Source organism: Cheilinus undulatus, linkage group 4 (assembly GCF_018320785.1).
Source record: "Cheilinus undulatus linkage group 4, ASM1832078v1, whole genome shotgun sequence".
NCBI classification, from domain to species: domain Eukaryota; kingdom Metazoa; phylum Chordata; class Actinopteri; order Labriformes; family Labridae; genus Cheilinus; species Cheilinus undulatus.
The window spans coordinates 53,109,287-53,129,178 of NC_054868.1; the positions used below are offsets into that span (position 1 = coordinate 53,109,287).

Genomic DNA, 19,892 nt, shown 5'->3' on the forward strand with positions numbered 1-19,892 from the left:
TCAGTCAGAAGAGCAAGAGCCATGTGGCATCTCCAGTCCTCAGTGCATCAAGTAAATGTCTCTCTTCTGTCTACCCTACTCTCTCCTCTCCATATGTCCCACCAAAAAGCCCTACCAGCAAACAGTGGTGACTGATCTAATGGCAGGATGCACTATCTGCCCTGCTAGCATTCACAGTGGTGATGACGTTATTATTAGAGCTTCCAGATTGGCTTTAGGAGGAAAATGATGGCAGGATGGGATGCACCTTTCACCAACCAGGACAGGAATGACCACAACAGTCCCATGTACAACAAAGCTACTAGAGGGGCTCAGTAAGAATCTCAAGAGGGCGACCATGAAGATCAAGCCTTGTAGGTCCTGCAGCGTCTCATTATCAGTCAACAGTGTGAAAGAGGAAGGAAGTGGTTCACTTTAACAGCTTGACTTCTGCCTTCTGATGACCACAGAGGAACATTTGCTGCAGAGTAAACATCTCCTCCCTGTTGTAAGTAGACTTAGTTATTGATGTGATTATTTATTGACTCAGGTCATGTTCAGTCCTTCTGCCAGTGTCTTATTCTGTATTTCTGCAGTCAAACAGGGAGAAGAGGAGCAGCCATGACTGTGAGAGCAGCAGTGACTGGACTGGTTATCTTTCTTCTCTCTGTGCCAGGTACTGTATTCAATCATTCATTCAGAGCAGAATTGAAGTGTTTGTGTGCGTTTTAGAAGTGAAGGCTCAGAATGAGAGCTTTAGTAGATCTGTGTGTGTTCTTCATGTGTGCAGTGATTTATTTTCTCTGAAGTGTGTTTTTTTATCATCATGTTTCCACATCTTAGTGAGTTTAAAGTTTTCAAACATCTTTTTTTAATATTAATGTTAAATAGATGAAAGTTACTGTATTTCCTTCATTCGAGAAAAATAAGCACTGAAACAGGAACCACACTTTTAACACACCAGTGCCCTTATCATCTTGAGACAAAATGGTTTCACAGCCTTTTTTTAATCACCAGCACATTTAGACACCAGACTGAAAGGTGAGGAAACAGACTGTCACTAAGCTGTTTTCACGTTCCCATTTAATGCAGTGTTAACTTTGGCAGCTATTTTAGACGTCTTAGTTTTAGTCAGGAGCAACATTCAGACTGTCTCACAATAATAGTATCTTCTATGATGTAATGTTTAATAATGGTGTGTAAAATCACATTTGTGGCAGAGTTTCATAGGTGGTTGGACACGTGACATCATTTATCACTGACACAGCTGTGTCTTTGCAGTCTGCAAGTTAAAACAGATTTGAATTTACACGTTTAGCTAACTAGCAGTGCAGTCGTTAGCTTGTTTAGCCTACTTACCATAACGTACTTTTTTAGATTTGATGTGCTATTTTTGAAGCTTGAGATTTCCACTGTTTTAGGTAGACACAGTAAACAGTGCATTATGTGGTTTTTGTTCCTCGTCGTTTGAAAGGCAAAGAGTCTTGGTGCTGAGGATTTTACCTCACGCTGCTGTGAGAGCTCAGCTGAGTGTAAAAAATACGTCATGAAAAATGATAGACAAGTAAAAGTAGAGACCAGTGCATGCCCAATGTAATGGAGTAGAAGTATAGTTTTTAATCACAAATGTAACAGAATAGGAGTAGATCTGTGTGTGTTCTTCATGTGTGCAGTGATTGATTTTTTTCTGAAGTGTGTTTTTGTGTCATGTTTCCACATTTTTAGTGAGCTAAAAGTTTTCAGACATCTATTTTTATAAAAATGAAAAGCGTTTTTATCATTGTACAGTAAGAGTGGGTTTTTATGACTGGTGCGGTAAGTGAGGCATTTAAAAGATTCAGTAATTTAAAGTTACAACATTTCCTTTATTAGAGAAAAACAACAACTAAAAAAGAACTTAACTTTTGACGGATCAGTGTCCTTATCATCTCGACAAAATGGTTTCACAGTTTTTTTAAATCCTCAGCACATTTAGACACCAGACTGAATGTGAGAAAACGCCTAGACTCTCAATAAGCTGTTTTCATGTTCATATTCAATGCAGTGTTAACTTCAGCAGCTATTTTAGACATAGTCTTAGTTTTAGTCAGAGGCAACATTCAGACCCTCTTCTCTTTTTTTTCAATTTTCTTTTGTTGCATCCTGATGCTACAGTCAAAAACTCATAAATCTACACTTAATACCTCATCATGACAAAGTTCAGAGTTTATTTATTTTGCAAATGTATTAAAAAACTGAAATATCACATTGACATAAGTATTCAGACCCTTTACAACAACACTGTGATTCTCTGATCTTTGCTGAGATGTTTCTACACCTTGACTGGAGTCCACCTGTGCTAAATTAAACTGATTGGATGTGATTCTAAAGGCTCACACCTCTCTATAGCAGACAGGCACAGATTTGGAGAAGGCTGCAAAAAAATTCGGTTTCACTGAAGGTTCCCAAGAGCACAGTGGCCTCCATGATTCTGAAATGGAGGAAGTTTGGCACAAACAGGACTCTTCCAAGATCTGGTCATCTGACCAGACTGAGGAATAGGGGGGAGAAGGTCCTCAGAAAGAGAGGAGAGCAAGAACCTGATCTCCAGAGATCCTGTGTGGAGTGTGATGATCCATGGTCATATTTTTGTAGTGTTTGTAAATGCAACTTTGCCTCCTCTCCTGCAGAGAGTGAGTGTGTCTGTGTCGGTTGGTGTGAAATGGTGTGTGTGTGGGTGTGTGTGGTTGTGTGTGTGTGTGAGATTAGGTCCTGGTGCTGAGGCTGATTGGCTGCTGCAGAGTTTGCAGCCACCTAAGAGACTCCAGCAAGTCTACAAATACCTGCTGCTGCAGCCTGTGTGTTGTTTGCTCTGTGTGTAGTATTCTGAGAGTTAAGTGAGTATTTAGGAAAGTCATAGAAGTGTGTGGTAACGCCCTCAATTTGTTAAACTTAACATCTTGTGTGACCTTTAAGATTTCAAACCTTTAAATTGTTGTTAATTTATGTTAACTCAAGCTTTCTTGGGAGTGGGTGAAGTCTGAGTAAAATCATGCTATGTCTAGGTTCCCCTAGACCGGGGACATCATTGGGCGAGAGGCGGGGTACACCCTGGACTGGTCGCTGACATATAGAGACAGACAAGCAGGCACGCTCACTCTCACACCTACGGCCAATTCAGAGTGATCAATTAACCCAACAAGCATGTGTTTGGTGGTGGGAGTACCCAGAGAGAACCCACGCATGCACGGAGAGAACATGCAAGCTTCCCTGACCGGGAAGCGAACTGTGAAGCAACAGCACTAACCCCTGCTCCACCGTGCAGCCTCATCCAGTTTTTTATTTCTGATACATTTTCAAACATTTTTAAGAGTACCAGTACTGTTAGCATCTCCACTATGAATGAAACTCCAGATGTTTTCATGTTTCTAACTGTAGTTCCATCTGTTCTCTGTGTTTTAGTGGTCCAGAGTCAGAATGGCTGGGGAGTGACTTATTCACAAACTGAAGTCTGTGCCTTAGAAGGATCAACAGTGGAACTAAGCTGCACCTACACATATCCATATCCTGGCTATTATAGAGTTACTGAATCATTCTGGTTTACTAAAACACAGAATAATGAACCTGTTGATGTGAGAACAGACTCACAGTACACAGGACGTGTGACGTACAGTTGTGGATGGAAACGCTGCACTCTGAGAATCACTAACGTAGAGAAGAGAGACTCAGCTACGTACAAGTTCAGATTCATAACAAACCAAGCTGGTGTCAGATTTACAGGAAACCCTGGAGTCATTTTGTCTGTCACAGGTAATGTGATTTCTGTGTTCATTATAACAACAAAACAAACCTGCAGTTTTGTATATTTTTGACTGTTGACAGTGTTGTGTAAAATAATCTTATTTCTCCTCATCCAGATCTTCAGGTGCAGGGAACTTATTCATGGTCCAAGCTAGAACTGAAATGTCTCAGCCGTTGTCTTTCACCTCATCATGTCTCCTATGTCTGGTACAAGAATGGACACAAAATCTCTGCAGAAGAATCTTCTTATTCAGACAGTTATGTTCATGCAGACAGCTACTCCTGTGCTTTGAAAGGCTATGAGGATTTCCCCTCTCCTCTGTACTGTGAGTTTACTTCACCATCTGCCACAAACATAACAGCATCTGACAGATGAAGTATTGTTCTGTATTTTTAATGTTGCTGAAGCATTTTTATTCTAACCAACTTTGATTTTAAATGGTCTTTTTGTATCTTTCAGGTTACTATGATTCTTCCTGTAACAAAGTGAAATACACTCACAGAACCATCTGCGCCTCCAGAGGCTCATCAGTGGACATCTCTTGTTCTTACAGAAGTTATGAAAGCATCAGGTCAAAATTCTGGTTCAGATCTGATCAAAGTCAGCAGGGGCAACATGACCTACGACCTAAAGACCTCAGAGAAGATTCCCAGTATGTAAATCGTGTTCAGGTCACTGAGTCTTGGAGAGACACCACCCTGAGAATCTCTGAGCTGAGAGAGAGCGATTCAGCCGTCTATCGTTTCACATTTACAGCAGGAAGCTCTGGATGGGGGACCAGTTTACCTGGTACAACTCTGACTGTAACAGGTACAGATGACCAACGCAGAAACACAACCACAGTTCATTAAGAATACTGGAAATATTGATTTTGGTCTGTCACTATTAGTTTATATATCAACTGTTTAAGTTAGTACATGTTGGGTTTGTGTCTACACTCAGTTTTTCTCAAAGATGGGCCAAAGTTTTCATACAAGTGGCTGTCTGCAGAATAATTTATATTTACATTTCCTCCATGCCAGGTTAAGCTGTTAAACTGTAGAAAAAAACACTTTATTTGTAAAGTGTAGGGATCGTACTCAATGTATGTAGAGCTGTTTAGTGTAACGTTTCATCCATTTTTTTATTATTCGTTCTCCCCCACTTCCTGTCCTCCTGGCGAGTCATCAAAATCACATGACTGCAAAGAACATGTTACAATTTCAAAATGTGACTCTAAGTAGATTATTCTGTCTACATTAGAAATTTTGAGATGATTTGTGAATAAAATATGAAATCATTTAACAGCCTTATTTTCTAATTAATTACCTTTTCATCACTTTAATCAGACAGAATCAGGCAGGCTGTGATTGTTTGTCCTTTGCAGAAGAAGCATCACATTTAATGTCTGCTTTTATGTGAGAAAGCCCACAATTCAATCTGAAAGCCTTCATTAACAGAGAAGGTTCATATTCAGCATATGGTACCTGATATCTCTAATACTGTAGGAAGCATGGCTATGTTGAGCTTAACTTGTGGAGCAGCTCCAAGGAAAGGTCTCTACAAAATAAAACAGGATATTAATGAAACAGGACTAAAAACAAAGCATGATGTAACTGATGTGGCTCTGTGTGCCAGGATAAGGGGATTAAATTCACATTTCCCTCAGACTGTGTTGTGCAGACACTGACATCCCATCATACAGCTGGTGGACTGAGAGGAGACCACTCCACTTTAAATATATCCCAATAAAGAATGAAGGCAGTGGACTCAGGACCATGATCTTGTTTAAAAACAATCTCATACAAATGTAAAAGACAAGGCTCGAAAATATATAGAAGCAACACTCATAATTCGACTTAAGCCGTTGTCAGAAATAAAGACCCAGGTGTTTTTTTTTTAAATTCGCTGCACAAACACTTTATTTCTGCTCTTTAAGGTTACAAGGACACAGGTCCTTGGTGTGCTAGATTTTACTAATAAACATTAGAGCTGTTGCAATGATGTGTTTCTACCATCTTTTTTATTTTTAGCACTAATAACAGCAGTGTTTGTTTTCCTTGTATCTAGCTTTACAGGTGCAGGTGATGAAGATAACAACCCACCGGTTTTACACAGAGGCAGAGCTGAGATGTTACAGCAGCTGCAGTGAAGCGGATCTTTCATATGTCTGGTTCAGGAACGGACAGAAAGTTACCTGGAAGAGAACAGCTACAACTAAAATCAGTTATTATCTTGACAATAAGATCTCCTGTGCTTTAGAAGGACATGAGAGATTTCCCTCTCCATCAGTGTGTGAGTTAAGTCGACTTTCATGGCAAAAACACACCTACACACACACACTACAGCAAAATTGGACTTAAAGCTAACTGAAAGTAATCTGAAACATAAAAGATTAAAATTTAAATGCAGGAAGTATTTATACAGTCACTACCTGGAGCTTGCATGTACAGAGCCTGGGTCTGTTGAGGGTAGGATTGCTGTTCAGGCTGTGTGGGCCAGGTAGAAAGGTAGGAAAGATAAGTGTTTGTGTTGGCATGGTGGGTTAACCCTGCAAAGCTCCTGTCTGAACCATTTGGGTCGGTTTAGAAAGTGACAGGACCAATCAGTGCAGAGGGGCAGTACTTTCAGGCACAGTGGAGTTGTGACGTAAGCCAGCAGCAACAAGAGGACGGTGCAATTTTGGTGTAAGACATTAGCGTGGATGCTGCTAAAGCGCGTTTTATCAGAACTTGACAACACTTCTTCGTTACAAGAAGAACAAAGAACAGCATTGAGTTGTTTTCTTTTCAACAACAACAAAAGTCATGTGCTGACATGTCTACAGTTGCAATAGTTTGTTTTATGCAGGTTTCTATGAGGTTTACTCTTTGGGTGGGACACAGCTCGGTTAGCGGCTGTCACGTTTTGTTGCTCTGATTGTGATGTGACAAACAAAACGTTCATCCAGTCACCCTCTGAGTTTTTTTTTTAAAGGCTCTGCCCTTTCCCAAATGCTATGTAGAAGTGTTTTACCAGATGGATGTGTGAAACACATCCATCTAGCATGCCAGGTTAATGGTGGGTGGTGAGAGCTAGCATTGAGGGTGGTGGCTCTGGAGATCACTGTTCAGCCCTCTGGAGGTGTTGTGGTACTAACTGGACAAAACACAGACGAAGGAGGGTTCCCACTTCAGAGCCCTGGTGAAGTGCTGGTTTCTTGCTACCCATCAGTCTGCACAGTTGAGTTGAGGAGGCAAATAGTAATAGATGAGGGATTTCTTCACTGAGCACTATTCCTTTTGTAGGGCCCAAGTATCTTGAATTGACTCAGAGGAGACTTTGCTGTTATGACTTAATATGAAATAGACATTTCTACCTCCATAGTAAGCATCATAAAGCTGTGACAAAAATACTGACCACAAAACAACAAACATGACTGCTGAGTGACACACGTCAGTTTCTTCCTCAGATTCTCCCAAAGTTCCCTCTGTAGTTTTGAACCCCACTGGTGAGATAGTGGAGAGCTCCTCTGTGACACTGACCTGCAGCACCGATGCTAACCCAGCCGCTAATATCACCTGGTTCAAGAGGAACGGACGCCAAGACTTTGAACCTTTCAGCAGTGAACAACAGCTCATCTTCAGCTCCATCCAGTCCTCTGATGCAGGAGAGTATAGGTGTAGAGCAGAGAACAGTCTGGGGCGGAGAACATCTGCACACATCATTATTGATGTCAAATGTGAGTATCTTTTCTGTCTTTGTGGAAGAACATTTTGTATACCAGCTTTCCTCAGCTATCATTCACAGGTAGCTGCAATTCACTAGATTAAAACTGAGGAGTTTTCTTTGTAGTGTTTGGAACAAGATTTAAACTATTGAATATCAGTTTGACAACACTCAGTATCTAAAATGCTGCTGCTCATGGTTATTCATACTTTGTGATTTAACTACCATAGCTGTGGTGGTATGACACCTTAACCCTGCCAACACATCTTCTCCAGATGCTCCCAGACTTCCCTCTGTGTCTCTGAGTCCTGTGGATGAGATTATGGGGGGCAGTTCAGTGAATCTGACCTGTAGCAGTGTTGCTAACCCAGCAGCTAAGTACACCTGGTACAAGGAGAACCAAACAGCACCTCAGGGACTACAAGGCCTTTATGGTTTCACCACCATCAGCCCTGAGGACAGAGGGACATACTACTGCAGATCTGAGAATCAGTATGGATGGATCAACTCCTCTCCTGTATTTATAGATGTCCAGTGTAAGCACAACAGTTATAAGATCAGTACTTGGTCCTTCCTAGTTTTTCTCGTAGCAAGACAACATTTCTCTTTCAGCTTTCCTTGCTAAAGCTTTAATCCAAGTACAAACTCTTATAACAAACAATTTTCATAATCAAGTAGACAGAAGAGGGTGACACAGGAGTGTTTCATTCCTCCCTTCCTATCAAACTCCTACAGCAGTAATCCTGTCCCATCTTTATCCTCATAGAATGACTCCTTTTCCCTCCTGCTCCCATGTTTTTTGTTTTGTGTTGATTGCCTTAAAGATGCAGCGTGTAATATTTTTGTAGGCATTTCTAAATTAGTGTTAAACCACCTGTGTATCAAAAACACGTTTTAGCCCTTCCATGGGCTCCACTATCTTGGATTTTTGCGTCTTGCATGTTTCCACTGTACCACAGAAGTGACTAAATAATAAGAGATCAATTTTATATATTTAGAGAATTTAGATAGGCTTACTTGTAAATATTATGTCCCATATAAATGTTATAGTTATGCTACTAGGGTAAATATTACATACTGCACCTTTAATAGCAGGCTAAAAAGCTGGACTAGACAGTCCCTCCAGAATTTCGTGGGCTTTTTTTGTGATTATTGCGGCCTAAAATGCCTGATTTTGCAGCAGCTTTTCTAAAAAATTGCAGTGAAAGTTGCGATAATTTGAGGGTTCTTTCATTAACACCACAGGAACAAGGACATTTGCAAATTAGCCAGAACGGTCTTTTCTGAGTTTTAAGCCTTAAAAAGCTCCCGGATGCAATGATTTAAAAAAAAAAAAACACTTTATTTGCAAAAAGCCACAAGTGTTTCAAGTGCAAAGAACACCAAAAAATGTCAGTAACACTGGCAAACGTGTTCCTTAGGAACATGCTAAACAAAAATAGATGATAAAAAAATAAGTACATCTGCAAGTGATGTATAAGATTCTATTTAAGAAAGTGCAACACAAAAAGTGCAAAACAAAAAGTGCTATCAGTTCATTTCATAGAACCAGAATCAAACAGTACACAAGCAAAGTAACCCTGAAATTCACATTTTGCTTGTGCTCATCAGAAAACGAATTGTGCATCAGAATTCCAAGAATTGTCAGAACTTTGGTCTATATCTGCTTGTACAAGCAGAAATATTCATCCATGCTAACAGGTGCTGAAAACAAACATATTTTGTTAGAATTCACAACTTAACTAACTCAGCACAAAGTCATGAAAAACCACAAATGAGGGTTAGTCAGTGAATGAGAAAAATCCTGAAAGATACCTAAATATCTTTGATGTCTTTCATAACGTTTCCTTAAAGTCCCCTAAATGTCCTCAATGTCCTCTCAAGATGAAAAAAAAAACCTGAAAGCTGCCTAAATATTCTCCATGTCTCCCTTGAAAGACAAAATACAGAAAGCCACCTAAATACCCTCCATGTCTTCTTCTGAATCTATCTCCATTTCGTCTCTTTTAAAAGCTCCACTGTTAAGTCGCTGGTTGTGGTACAAGAAGACCAAAGCTTTGAGGTTACTGTTTGAAATGGATCTCCTTCGGCTTGATAACACCAGCTTGTAGATGCTGTTGCTTCGTTCAGCATCTGCTGAGTTTATAATGACATCTTTGTATCTTTTCGTCAAGACACTGAGCACAGGGAGTCTCTCCTGCAGTCCATCCCAAAACACATCAAGATCAACTACTCCACACACTGAGGCCCTGAGTGCTGCTGGACCTAGACGGGCGAAGTAGGCATCCAGCTCATCTTTGGGGACAGCACTGAAGCCTGGGATGTGTTTGTAGCTAAAAACACTGTCACTCATAAAGGAAGTGTGCTGTGGGTCAAACACTCTGACTTCCTCAAGGAATTTGATAGGAGGTTGTCCATCTGACATGTACTTGCTGAGTTTCTCTTCTGCATTGTTGTATGCCTTTTCCACTATGCCGAGGATGTGTGTCTTGATAGCAAAGGAGAGATCAAGTCCTTCAAAGTAGCTGTTACAGGCTTCAAACTATAGCTCTTTGTCTGCAGCAAAGTTCATCTGCAGGTCTTCAGGGTAGTCAAAAATCTTGGTGGTAATCGGCCTTCTATTCTGAAAAACGTCCAAAAGCTGAACAATAACTTTGCACTTGTCTGCCATGATGCTGATCTGGACCTGCAGACTTTGAGCCATGTCTGCATTTTGTAGCATTTCATGGAGCCTTTCCACAGACTGTGGTGTGCTTCTGCCACAAATCTGTGAATATAAAAACAAAACTGGCATTAGTTTTAATGCATTGGCCTAGAGTAAAGCACAAATAAACTGTTGGGCATGGTTGTTGTGAAAAAATAATTTTGAGTTTGTGTGTGCATGAAAGTTAAAATGAGCATGGGTCAGATAGGATGTTAGGTATTTAAAAGACTTTGAAAATAAATAGGAAAAACAATCTTACATTAATTTCCATCTCTATGAATTCCTTGTACAATCCAAAGTGCTCTGAATGGTACTGCACTGCACTGAACCAAGAGTTCCACCTTGTAGCACATGGATTTGGAGCCATGGTTGCCTTTCTGCCAGCTGGGAGTTTTTTAGTCATGAACTGAAGGAATCTTCTCTTGCGGGAGCCAGCTTGATAAAACATCTGTGAGAAGCTCAGCATAAACAGGTTCAGCTGGTCAAAAGGCTTGCGAAAGGCACCACCGATGAGGTTCATCATGTGTGCCATGCACGTAATGTGTAGTGAGTTTGGGAATAAAGACTGCAGTGCTGCTGTATATGCTTTCTTCATGTACGCAGAATTGTCTGTATCAAATGCAATCACATTCTCATTGGCAATGCAGTATTCTTGCAGACATTTGACCACAGAAACAGAGACGGTAGAATGGTTGCACTCCTCTAGGAAGATAATGGCTGCAAGGTAGGCCAGGATCCTCCCAGATTCATCCTTTTCCAGGGGTGCAATGAGGATGTTCAGTACACATCTCCCCTCTACATCTGGAGTCTGACAATATCACAGCAACAGGCTTTTGTGCAAGATGTGTTTTGAGTGCCTCTTTTTCTTTCTGGTAAACTGCTCCAAGGTATTTTTCTTGAAGCTGATGAAATCCAGGGATGGCTCCTCCATTGACTACCTTTTCTTTTAAAAATCTCCTAATTGCAGGGTGGGCACTCTTATAGAGGGGAATATTGACTGCAGTGCATGTTGCAACCCAATCTTCACAAATCTGTTGAAGAGGGACACATATTTATGTCAAAATGACGTGTGATAAAACTGTTGAAAAGTTGAGTTTAAGAAAATAATACCCTACTATGGCCACTAAAAGATTAATTCGTGATATTCCTCACACAGAATGCTCTGCATCGAGTGACATCTGACACACAGACAGGCACACAGAGACAGATACACACAGAGCAGCTAAACATGGGTTACATTCTATCTTACACCTAAGAGTAAAAATAAAGATTAACACCAAGTTAAGTGACGATTTTTATGTGAGCTCGTTTTTCAACTCTTTCACTCGCACGCTCTCGCTCACACACACGCACACACAATACATGATACACAGAAAGACAAGCATGCTTCCACAATAGTTATTTTTTCTGCACTAATATTTCCATGAAGAGTACACCCGCGCTTACCTTGACCCTTTCAGCTCCTGCTATTGTTCTGGATGCAACAGCCTTTGTCATTGTGCCTTGTCTTGTCTGTCCACTCCGAGTTTCAGCCATTCTCCTTGCATGTTTTGCGGTTGAAAAGTGTCTGTCGAGCGACGACTTCCGTTTGTGTTCCACCACCGTATTGCAGGCAGTGCAGAATAGTTTACCTCCGCTTTCATGTAACACATCTGGACACTGACTTGCACGAACTTTGGCGGTGATATTTGTTGGTAAATGTGGGCGTTTCACGTCGCACGTGTCTTCATCTTCTCAACCGTCAACAAGGAAGTGAATATGAATATGATGACGTATAAATCACGTAGAAGGGGTGGGCGACAGGAGGCTAAGGTGATTGGTCAAATTTGCGGGAAAGTCGCGGTGATTGGACAAAATTGCAGCGTCTCGCAGAATTCACGGGGATTGGTTGAATTTGCGTTAATAGTTGCGATCCAACATCGCGAATTCCTGGAGGGGCCTACTAGAGCTCAGTGCAGAGGTCAGGTCTCTGCCCTGGAACATTTTATTGATCACTTATTTTTCTGCAATCTGGTGAATATTAATGTGGTGGGAAGTTAACCTTAATAATTAAACCATTAATGAAGCCAATTAGTGGACATGCACTCATAGAGCTGGAGTTCAAGTCCATCCAGTAACAACAGAAGTTATTAATTGTAAACAGAAACAGCTGCGTCATGCATGAAGCTCACACTGTTGCTAAATTTGATGTGGTAGCTTTTTTTTCAGATGGTTATTTTAAAAAGTATAGTTGATTGTGAAAGACAAATTTACAATCCCTGTTTTTAATCTAAAATGTCTGAATTAATCCACTGTTAAAATAAATGCAAAGTGAGTTTTTGGTTAAAAAAAAAAGTGCCACAAAACAATGGTGGCTCAAACATACACAAGTTAAAGCTTTTGAAGTATTTTATTTTTTACCCATAAAGCCTCTGTGTTTTTGTCACTGTTTTACAATGCAGACTTTGGCTTTGGTTACCTGCTCTCGTATTATAGTATAATAGTTATTTATTCAGAGAATAGTATTATTTCTGCAAGCTCATGGCTGACTTTTCTTGAATATAATGGTTTTAACTTCAGTTGTTTTGCATTTTTCTTTTGTTGTCAATCAGATGCTCCAAAGCTTCCCTCAGTGTCAGTGAGTCCTGTGGATGAGATCATGGAGGGCAGTTCAGTGACTCTGACCTGTAGCAGTGATGCTAACCCAGCAGCTAAGTACACCTGGTACAAGGAGAACCAAACATTACCTCAGGGACAAAAAGGCACTTATTCTTTCACCACTATCCGGTCCAAGGACAGTGGGATGTACTCCTGCAAGTCTGAGAACAAGTATGGTCACAAGACCTCCAAAGGATTCTGTATCGATGTTCAGTGTGAGTATAAACATCCCTTAATAACTTCAACAGATTACTTTTACAAAGTTCTACCAGGAAAACTTGAAACAAAAACTGAGCTTTTGTCTTTCTTTTCTTTTCATGTTCTCCCAGACGCCCCACGACGTCCTTCAGTGTCTCTGAGTCCGTCTGCTGCCATAGTAGAGGGCACTTCACTAAATCTGACCTGTAGCAGTGATGCTAACCCAGCAGCTAAGTACACCTGGTACAAGGAGAACCAAACATTACCTCAGGGACAAAAAGGCACTTATTCTTTCACCACTATCCGGTCCAAGGACAGTGGGATGTACTCCTGCAAGTCTGAGAACAAGTATGGTCACAAGACCTCCAAAGGATTCTCTGTGGATGTTCAGTGTAAGTATAAACATCTCTTAATAACTTCAACAGATTTCTTACAAAGTCCTACTTTCCAAAACTTGAAACAACAACTGAGTTTTTGTCTTTTTCTTTTCATGTTTTCCCAGACACCCCACGACTTCCTTCAGTGTCTCTGAGTCCGTCTGCTGCCATAGTAGAGGGCACTTCACTAAATCTGACCTGTAGCAGTGATGCTAACCCAGCAGCTAATTACACCTGGTACAAGGTTAATGAGGAAACATCAGTAGCATCAGGACAGATCTTCATCATCAGTGACATTAGATCTGAACATGGTGGGAATTATTACTGTGAAGCTCACAACACAAGAGGGCGCCATAACTCTACCTTACATCTGGTTGTTGTTTCTGGTAAGCAAACCTGAATACACACTGATTCTCTTCAGTGAAATAGGCCAGTGACAGTACACACCTGTTAGCAGAGGTGCAGGGAAACATAGATTCATGACAGGATCACAAATGTTAATTTCTATGATTCTGAATGGATTAAAAAGCCCAAAGATCAATGGGCCACATTCACCAATGTCTTCCTAAGATTTCTCTGAGATTTGTTCTTAAGAAAGTTTCAAAGTGAAACCATGTGGGATTCATGACATGTTCTTAAACTGCTGGATTGTTCTCACCTGTGCTCATCAATGCCACAAACTCTTAAACTGTAAATAAGTTGCTCATATGATTCTAATGTATTCTCTGATTGCATTATTTGAATTTGATCTCTGCTTCTTAGGGTCAATGAAATCAGTAACTGCTGGATTGGTCACTGTTATTTTCCTGGTTATCATTCTCCTCTCCATCTTCCTGTTGATAAGGTGAGCAGACCAATTTATATGGTATTTTATCCAGAAACTGTGCTTAAATTTAGTCAGCTATTTAAAAAAAAAGAATTTAATGATTTGCTTATGTCATAATGTTTGTTTCCAGAAAAAAGAGATCCTCAGGAGAAACCAACAAGCCTGGAGGAAGGCTGGACAATGAAGGACAGGTAATAACCAGGAGTTCTGGTATCATATCACTCATTTTGACCTATATTTTTAGTTATTTAAAATGAAACTCACACAATAATGCTTGTTAACCCTCTTTGGATTGTGTGTATTATGATTATATGCTCTTCATCACAACCTCTATCCTCATTTACTGTTTAATTCACCTGCCAGCAAATAAATACTTTTCATTAAGTCTCTTTGGCATCTCATGAAGATGAACTTTTTAATATTAGTGTAAGAGAGCAGAGGAGAGAGACAGCGATATCTCCCTGTCCTCACAAGTTTTCTTTTCTATCTCAACCTGCAGACTGATGACAGCCTCACGGCCCTGCACTCATGAAATTAAAATGTATTAAAGGGATAGTCCCTAGAGATTAATCATGTTATTTTCAAGGAGGTCACAACCAAAGATACAGACAAGACAGGAACACTGCCAGACAACTAGTGCAATACAGACATTACAAAATATTAAGAGGAACATTACAACACAGACATTACAGGCTATTATGAAAGAAATACAATGCAGTGACCTCATAATTAGAAATTACAGACAGAGCAGTGTAAGTGCTTACACTTCTTCTGGTTTATTATTTTTACAGAGGAAGTATTTGATTTTAGATCAGTCCATGTGTGTTTTATTTTGTGTTTTTTGCCTGTCATTGATATAAAAAGTTCATCAAATTTTGGTGCGTCCAGTGAAGCTCACATATATGAAAAAATAACTAAACCAAATTCAGAAGTTTTGGGTGTATAGGAGATCATTTTTGTCGTCTTGGTTTTAAAAACTGGTATCAGTATAGTTTGGTTTTAACAAGTATTGTGTCAAAACTCATAGTTCTGGTATTCTGAACAGTCTAAGCTGTAGGGATGTGGCTTTGGGCTTTTTCTAGACATGCATGAAGTGTTTAGTTGTAACACGTGACTTAGTTCTTGAATCACATCCGTACATAGAATAACCAGCTGATGAGGATAAAACCAACTCAACAGCATGCACTGAAAACTCATTTACCTATGTAATGTTCTGTTTACTTCTCAGCTCAATATGGCCTCAGCTAATGATGACCCACCAGCTTCAGCACGAAGACAGCCAGCTGAGGAACAGGGAGAACTGTGTTACGCCACCGTAAGCTTCTCAAGAAACAAGGAAGACCCTATCTACTCCAACATTTTACAAGCTAAATTCAACAGACCAAAGACCAAAAATGAGGAAGAAGAGGATGAGGTGGAATACTCTGTGGTCAAAATTACAAGTGCTTGTTCCCTCCCAGAGTGAGTTTGTGTTTTTTTATCGTGCTTTAAAGGAGTGCTTTACTGTCACCATTTCATCTCTGTTATGTTTCAGCTTGTTCTTAATATTGCGACAATCTTTTTCATTTCTATTTCTAAATTTTATTTATTGTTTTTTTTTAGATCAAGAAGTCAGGAGGTTGTTGAGGATTCATCTAAATTGTACAGCACAGTCAACAAGAAACCAAGAGCATGAATGTAAATTACAACAAAACCCAAATGTGTTTATTTATTATAAAAACCTGTCTTTACCATTTACTGCCATTCATTTAGATGGAACATCTTCAACCAGGAAGGGGCGGGGCCAGCATTGCTTGCAGAGCACCTGGATGGATTGTTGTGTTCAGTTATAAAGCATCAAATTAGGCCCTTTGTTTTTGAAAAAGGTTAGTTAAGCTGGTGAAATTACATTGCTGGTGTGGAAGCTTGCATTGACTTGCTACAGGTTTCGAAAAATACAAATTTTGTGCAAATTATTTGCACGAAAAAAATCTCTGTTGATAAGAACCTTTCTGATATTTACTTGAAAGCTTTTGCATTGCCATCACAGCTGTTATTTTGTCTTATAGAGTCTTTACACTCTGTGGTTATTGAAGTTTAATGTAGATAATTGCACTGATGAATGTTAAAAAAGAATAGAACGATTTTGATGTAATGAAATCTTTCTAAAGCTGTGAGGTTGTTCATGAAAGTTCAGTATTTTATTTTCTTTGTTTTATCCAGGTAGCTATCAGGCTGAACTACAGTCTTTGTTACTGTTTGTATAATTTTCGGTGTTAATTCCACAAACTGGAAAGGTCAGTCATCAAGTAGTACTCTGATCTTTTTTAGTCACACCTTTCCCAAACCAAAACTTCAGAAAAACAGTTCAGACTGAATTTGTTTGTTAATGCTTTTTATGTAAGTTGGCTACTTTAGTAGGAGTTTTTGATAATGCTGACAAAGCAATATTTAAGTGTAGAACTCTCTTTGTTACTATCCAAAGTTATTCCATCCATTATTTAGCCCATTTATTCTATTTGGGGTCAAAGGGGGCTGGAGCCAATCCCAGTGGTCATAAGGCGAGAGTACACCCTGGACTGGGCGACAGTCAGTCACAGGGCTGACATGTAGAGATGACCAGGCGTGCTCACATTCACACCTAAGGGCTAATTAAGGGTGACCAATTAACAAGCATGTGGACTGTGGGAGGAAGCCAGAGTACCTGGAAAGAACCCGGGCGTGTACAGGGAGAACATGAAACACAGGAAAGGCCGTGTATGACAGCAGTTAGAATCAGGAACCTTCTTACAGTGAAAATTATTTGTTTATTTGGATCCCCATTAGCATCAGCATTCACTCTGGACTATTCTTCCTGGGGTCAGTAATCCATTTTTTAAACTGAAGATGCATCATTTTAATCTGGCTTTTGATTTGGAGGGATTTTTTTGTTTAAAAGTTTCATATATTTTAGATTATATCCTGAAAATTTTGAGTTGTATCCCTTTTTAAACATTTTTTTTGTCATCTTTTTTTTTCATGTTGAATTTATTGTGCTGTTGATTTCTTTTTATTTTCATGTTTCATTATTTTAGCATTAAAGTATTCTTTCTTAGTTTAGTTCTTTAAGATTTCATGCATTGTTGTTAATTTCTGTTTTATTTCCTGTTTCTGTAATTTGTGAAGCACTTTGTGCTTCATGCTTTTATATATGAGATGTTATTTTCAGCAAACAGTTATTCCTGCATTCCACACAGACATGAAGGATCATCCTCTCCTTTAGTGTGGGTTTATGCAACATAATTTTGGCAATTTTAAATGTCGGTACTCCATACTCTGTGGAGAAATTCCCTTCGTATGTAGACAATGCTTTTATTTTGAAAATCTACCAGCACGCTTCCACTATACACTGAATCCAGTCAACTGTAGGGAGGTTTATTGAGGTCAAACTTAGAAGGAATGGCAGAGCTTTGACAGCAGGGAGACAAACAAGCAAACAAGCAGCAAACTTATGCCTGATATGAAAGCTTTTATGGCAGCAACAGCTATAAACAGCAAAACACACCGCCAGTCTGAAACAGTGGTTACTGCATAGCAACGGGGAAGAGCGCTAGTGATGTCATAGTACCACTGTGGACCAAAACGTGGCGGCCTCCTGGTGAGTTTGTAAGGTCAAATTTACCCTTAATGCAGATATCTAGGATATGTAGTGAATTTTATTTACTTAATTATACATATGAGAGATAAAAATACCTATCCACAAAGATAAACTTGTCTGATCCTGCAGGGTTCCTTTTAAAACTGGTGCATAGACGATTCATGCAGCATTTTTACTGATCTAGAACTCAATGGACCGATGCACTCTGATCTTTGACGTTAATTCTGGTTAGCCAATCCAGATCAGTTTATCTTTGCAGCAATAATATAATTTATTTGTAATAAGGCAGGGAAATTAATTAGAATTTGGATTAAACTGCAATATGGCCTACTACGGTTTTCAATACTTCTTCAACCTGAAATGATTTTTTTTTTTTCAGCAGACATGTTATGCTCTTCATCCATCAATTTTATTAAAACCGTTTGAAAAAAAAACAACTAATTTCTTGTATGTTTTTCTTATTTCAAAAAAAGTGAATGACTTAAAAATCAACTTCCTTTTAAAAGAACTACTAATATAAAATTTGAGTCAAAGCAAATTACAATTAGATCCTTTTTAAGAACCGCTCAGCCCTAGTTTATCTATAAATGTGTTGATTATAAGGTAGGATTATTGCTTTAATTGCTGAAAAATAGGTGAGAAACCTAATTGTAATAGCAATATTGAAACATATTGCAAATATGTAATTTTACAATATCACTCAGACCAGATATAAATCTTATCGTCAATTACAGTCAAAGTAACTTCTAAAGCCTGTTTCTAATGTGCTGCAGTATCAGTAGTTGCAATCACCTCTAAGAGGTGTCAGACGTATCAGGAAGTTATGAAATTAACAGTGGCACTTTTTTTTTTTTTTTTTTTTTTGCATATCTTTGAGTCGTTCCTCATTGCTGCAGATAACTTTTGTGTCCACATTTTAATGAGAGGACGATGCTAGAGAGGAGCCAGGTGAGGCAAACACCAACTCATCAAAGCAAATGAGTCACAATCCTCAGCGTTATTTAAACTTACCGGTGGATGAACGTGTGGATAAATGTCTTTCCACTGGAATAACAATATTTGGGGTGGTAGATGAATTAATAATTGAGACGAAGCAAAAACTGGCTATAGCTGTAAAACTGGAAACCTCTCATTGTCTCAGGTTTTCAGCCCTGGAGGTTTCAGCTCGGTAAGATCAGTGATTATTTGTCTCCTTTTAATCTCATCAAATGGAGCAGTCACAGCAGAAGTAAGTGGAAACTTTTTATCCTCCCAAAGCAAAGTAGTCATGTAATTTGTGTTTTTCTGGTTAGCTGTTTTAAAGATAGTTCTGGCATCCAAGCGACTTTACGGTGCATCAGAATATTAATGTAAAGTAAAAGAGAAGTAGTCATTTCTACATTTCATCATTAGGATCATCAGCCGTCTATACATGCTAATAATGGAAAGGGGAAGTGTAGCAGGCCAGTTGTCACTAGTCTGTCTCGGCATAAGACAAGTTTTATTTCAACATACAACCAACCCACAGCACTTTTAGTAAACTTGACTAATTTTTACAATTGATGTAATTTAAACAGACAGGGAGCAGCAGTAGATATGAGGTCAGCTGCAGCAGTGAGTGGATTTGTTGTCTTCCTTCTCTTCATGTCTGGTACGTATGCTTGAGTTTCAACTTTTCTATTTTCAGGGGTATTTTATAAGACAGCTAACACTTATGTATTGATTGAATGTTGAGATGCCGTATGATGTAAACCTTAGTGTCTTGCAGCACCAAATGTTAGTCGACTGCTCACACTGATGACCAATCTCTGAACAGGCTAATAAATGGTGCTAAACATCGTATGTTTAGACATCTATTACCTTTAAATATATTCAACTCCTTCCTGAAAATAGTCACTGTGAAATTTCATAAATGCTTTACCCTGACCAACATTAACCTTTATCAACATCTCATTAAAAACCTTGTAGGCTAAGTTTTCATATTGACACTATATTGAGTTTTATAAAACATCTTTGTGTCTCAAACTGACAGTGAAGAGTTTCACATTCTTGTTCTGCACTTTTCTCACACGTTTGACTACAGGCAGAGACCCAACCAAGCTAACAGT

General features: G+C 39.2%; 1 protein-coding gene across 4 annotated transcripts; it reads left to right on the forward strand.

Moving 5' to 3' along the window:
• Positions 1–375: 375 nt before the first annotated feature.
• On the forward strand, positions 376–18,197 carry LOC121508185 (B-cell receptor CD22-like). Of its 4 annotated transcripts, XM_041784824.1 has the most exons (15): positions 376–487; positions 576–655; positions 3,421–3,768; positions 3,876–4,085; positions 4,220–4,570; positions 5,810–6,034; positions 7,191–7,460; positions 7,723–7,983; positions 12,743–13,003; positions 13,118–13,378; positions 13,489–13,749; positions 14,126–14,207; positions 14,320–14,380; positions 15,418–15,650; positions 15,792–18,197. In XM_041784824.1, exons 2-15 carry the CDS (start codon positions 601–603, stop codon positions 15,862–15,864), a joined length of 2,952 nt encoding a protein of 983 aa, XP_041640758.1. In that variant the 5' UTR covers positions 376–487; positions 576–600; the 3' UTR covers positions 15,865–18,197. The 4 variants fall into 4 exon arrangements, with proteins under 4 accessions (XP_041640758.1, XP_041640757.1, XP_041640756.1 ...); XM_041784823.1 differs by lacking the exons at positions 376–487; positions 576–655 and having other exon boundaries at positions 3,331–3,768; positions 15,792–15,866; positions 15,942–18,197; XM_041784822.1 differs by lacking the exons at positions 376–487; positions 576–655 and having other exon boundaries at positions 3,331–3,768.
• Positions 18,198–19,892: the final 1,695 nt, after the last annotated feature.

Excerpts from the sequence above, each read along its gene's own strand:
- LOC121508185 (XM_041784822.1), top strand. The coding sequence starts at position 3,357 with ATGAATGAAACTCCAGATGTTTTCATGTTTCTAACTGTAGTTCCATCT. Across the intron at positions 13,004-13,117 it reads ATTCTGTATCGATGTTCAGT|ACGCCCCACGACGTCCTTCA; the intron begins GTGAGTATAAAC and ends ATGTTCTCCCAG. Across the intron at positions 14,381-15,417 it reads GGCTGGACAATGAAGGACAG|CTCAATATGGCCTCAGCTAA; the intron begins GTAATAACCAGG and ends TTTACTTCTCAG.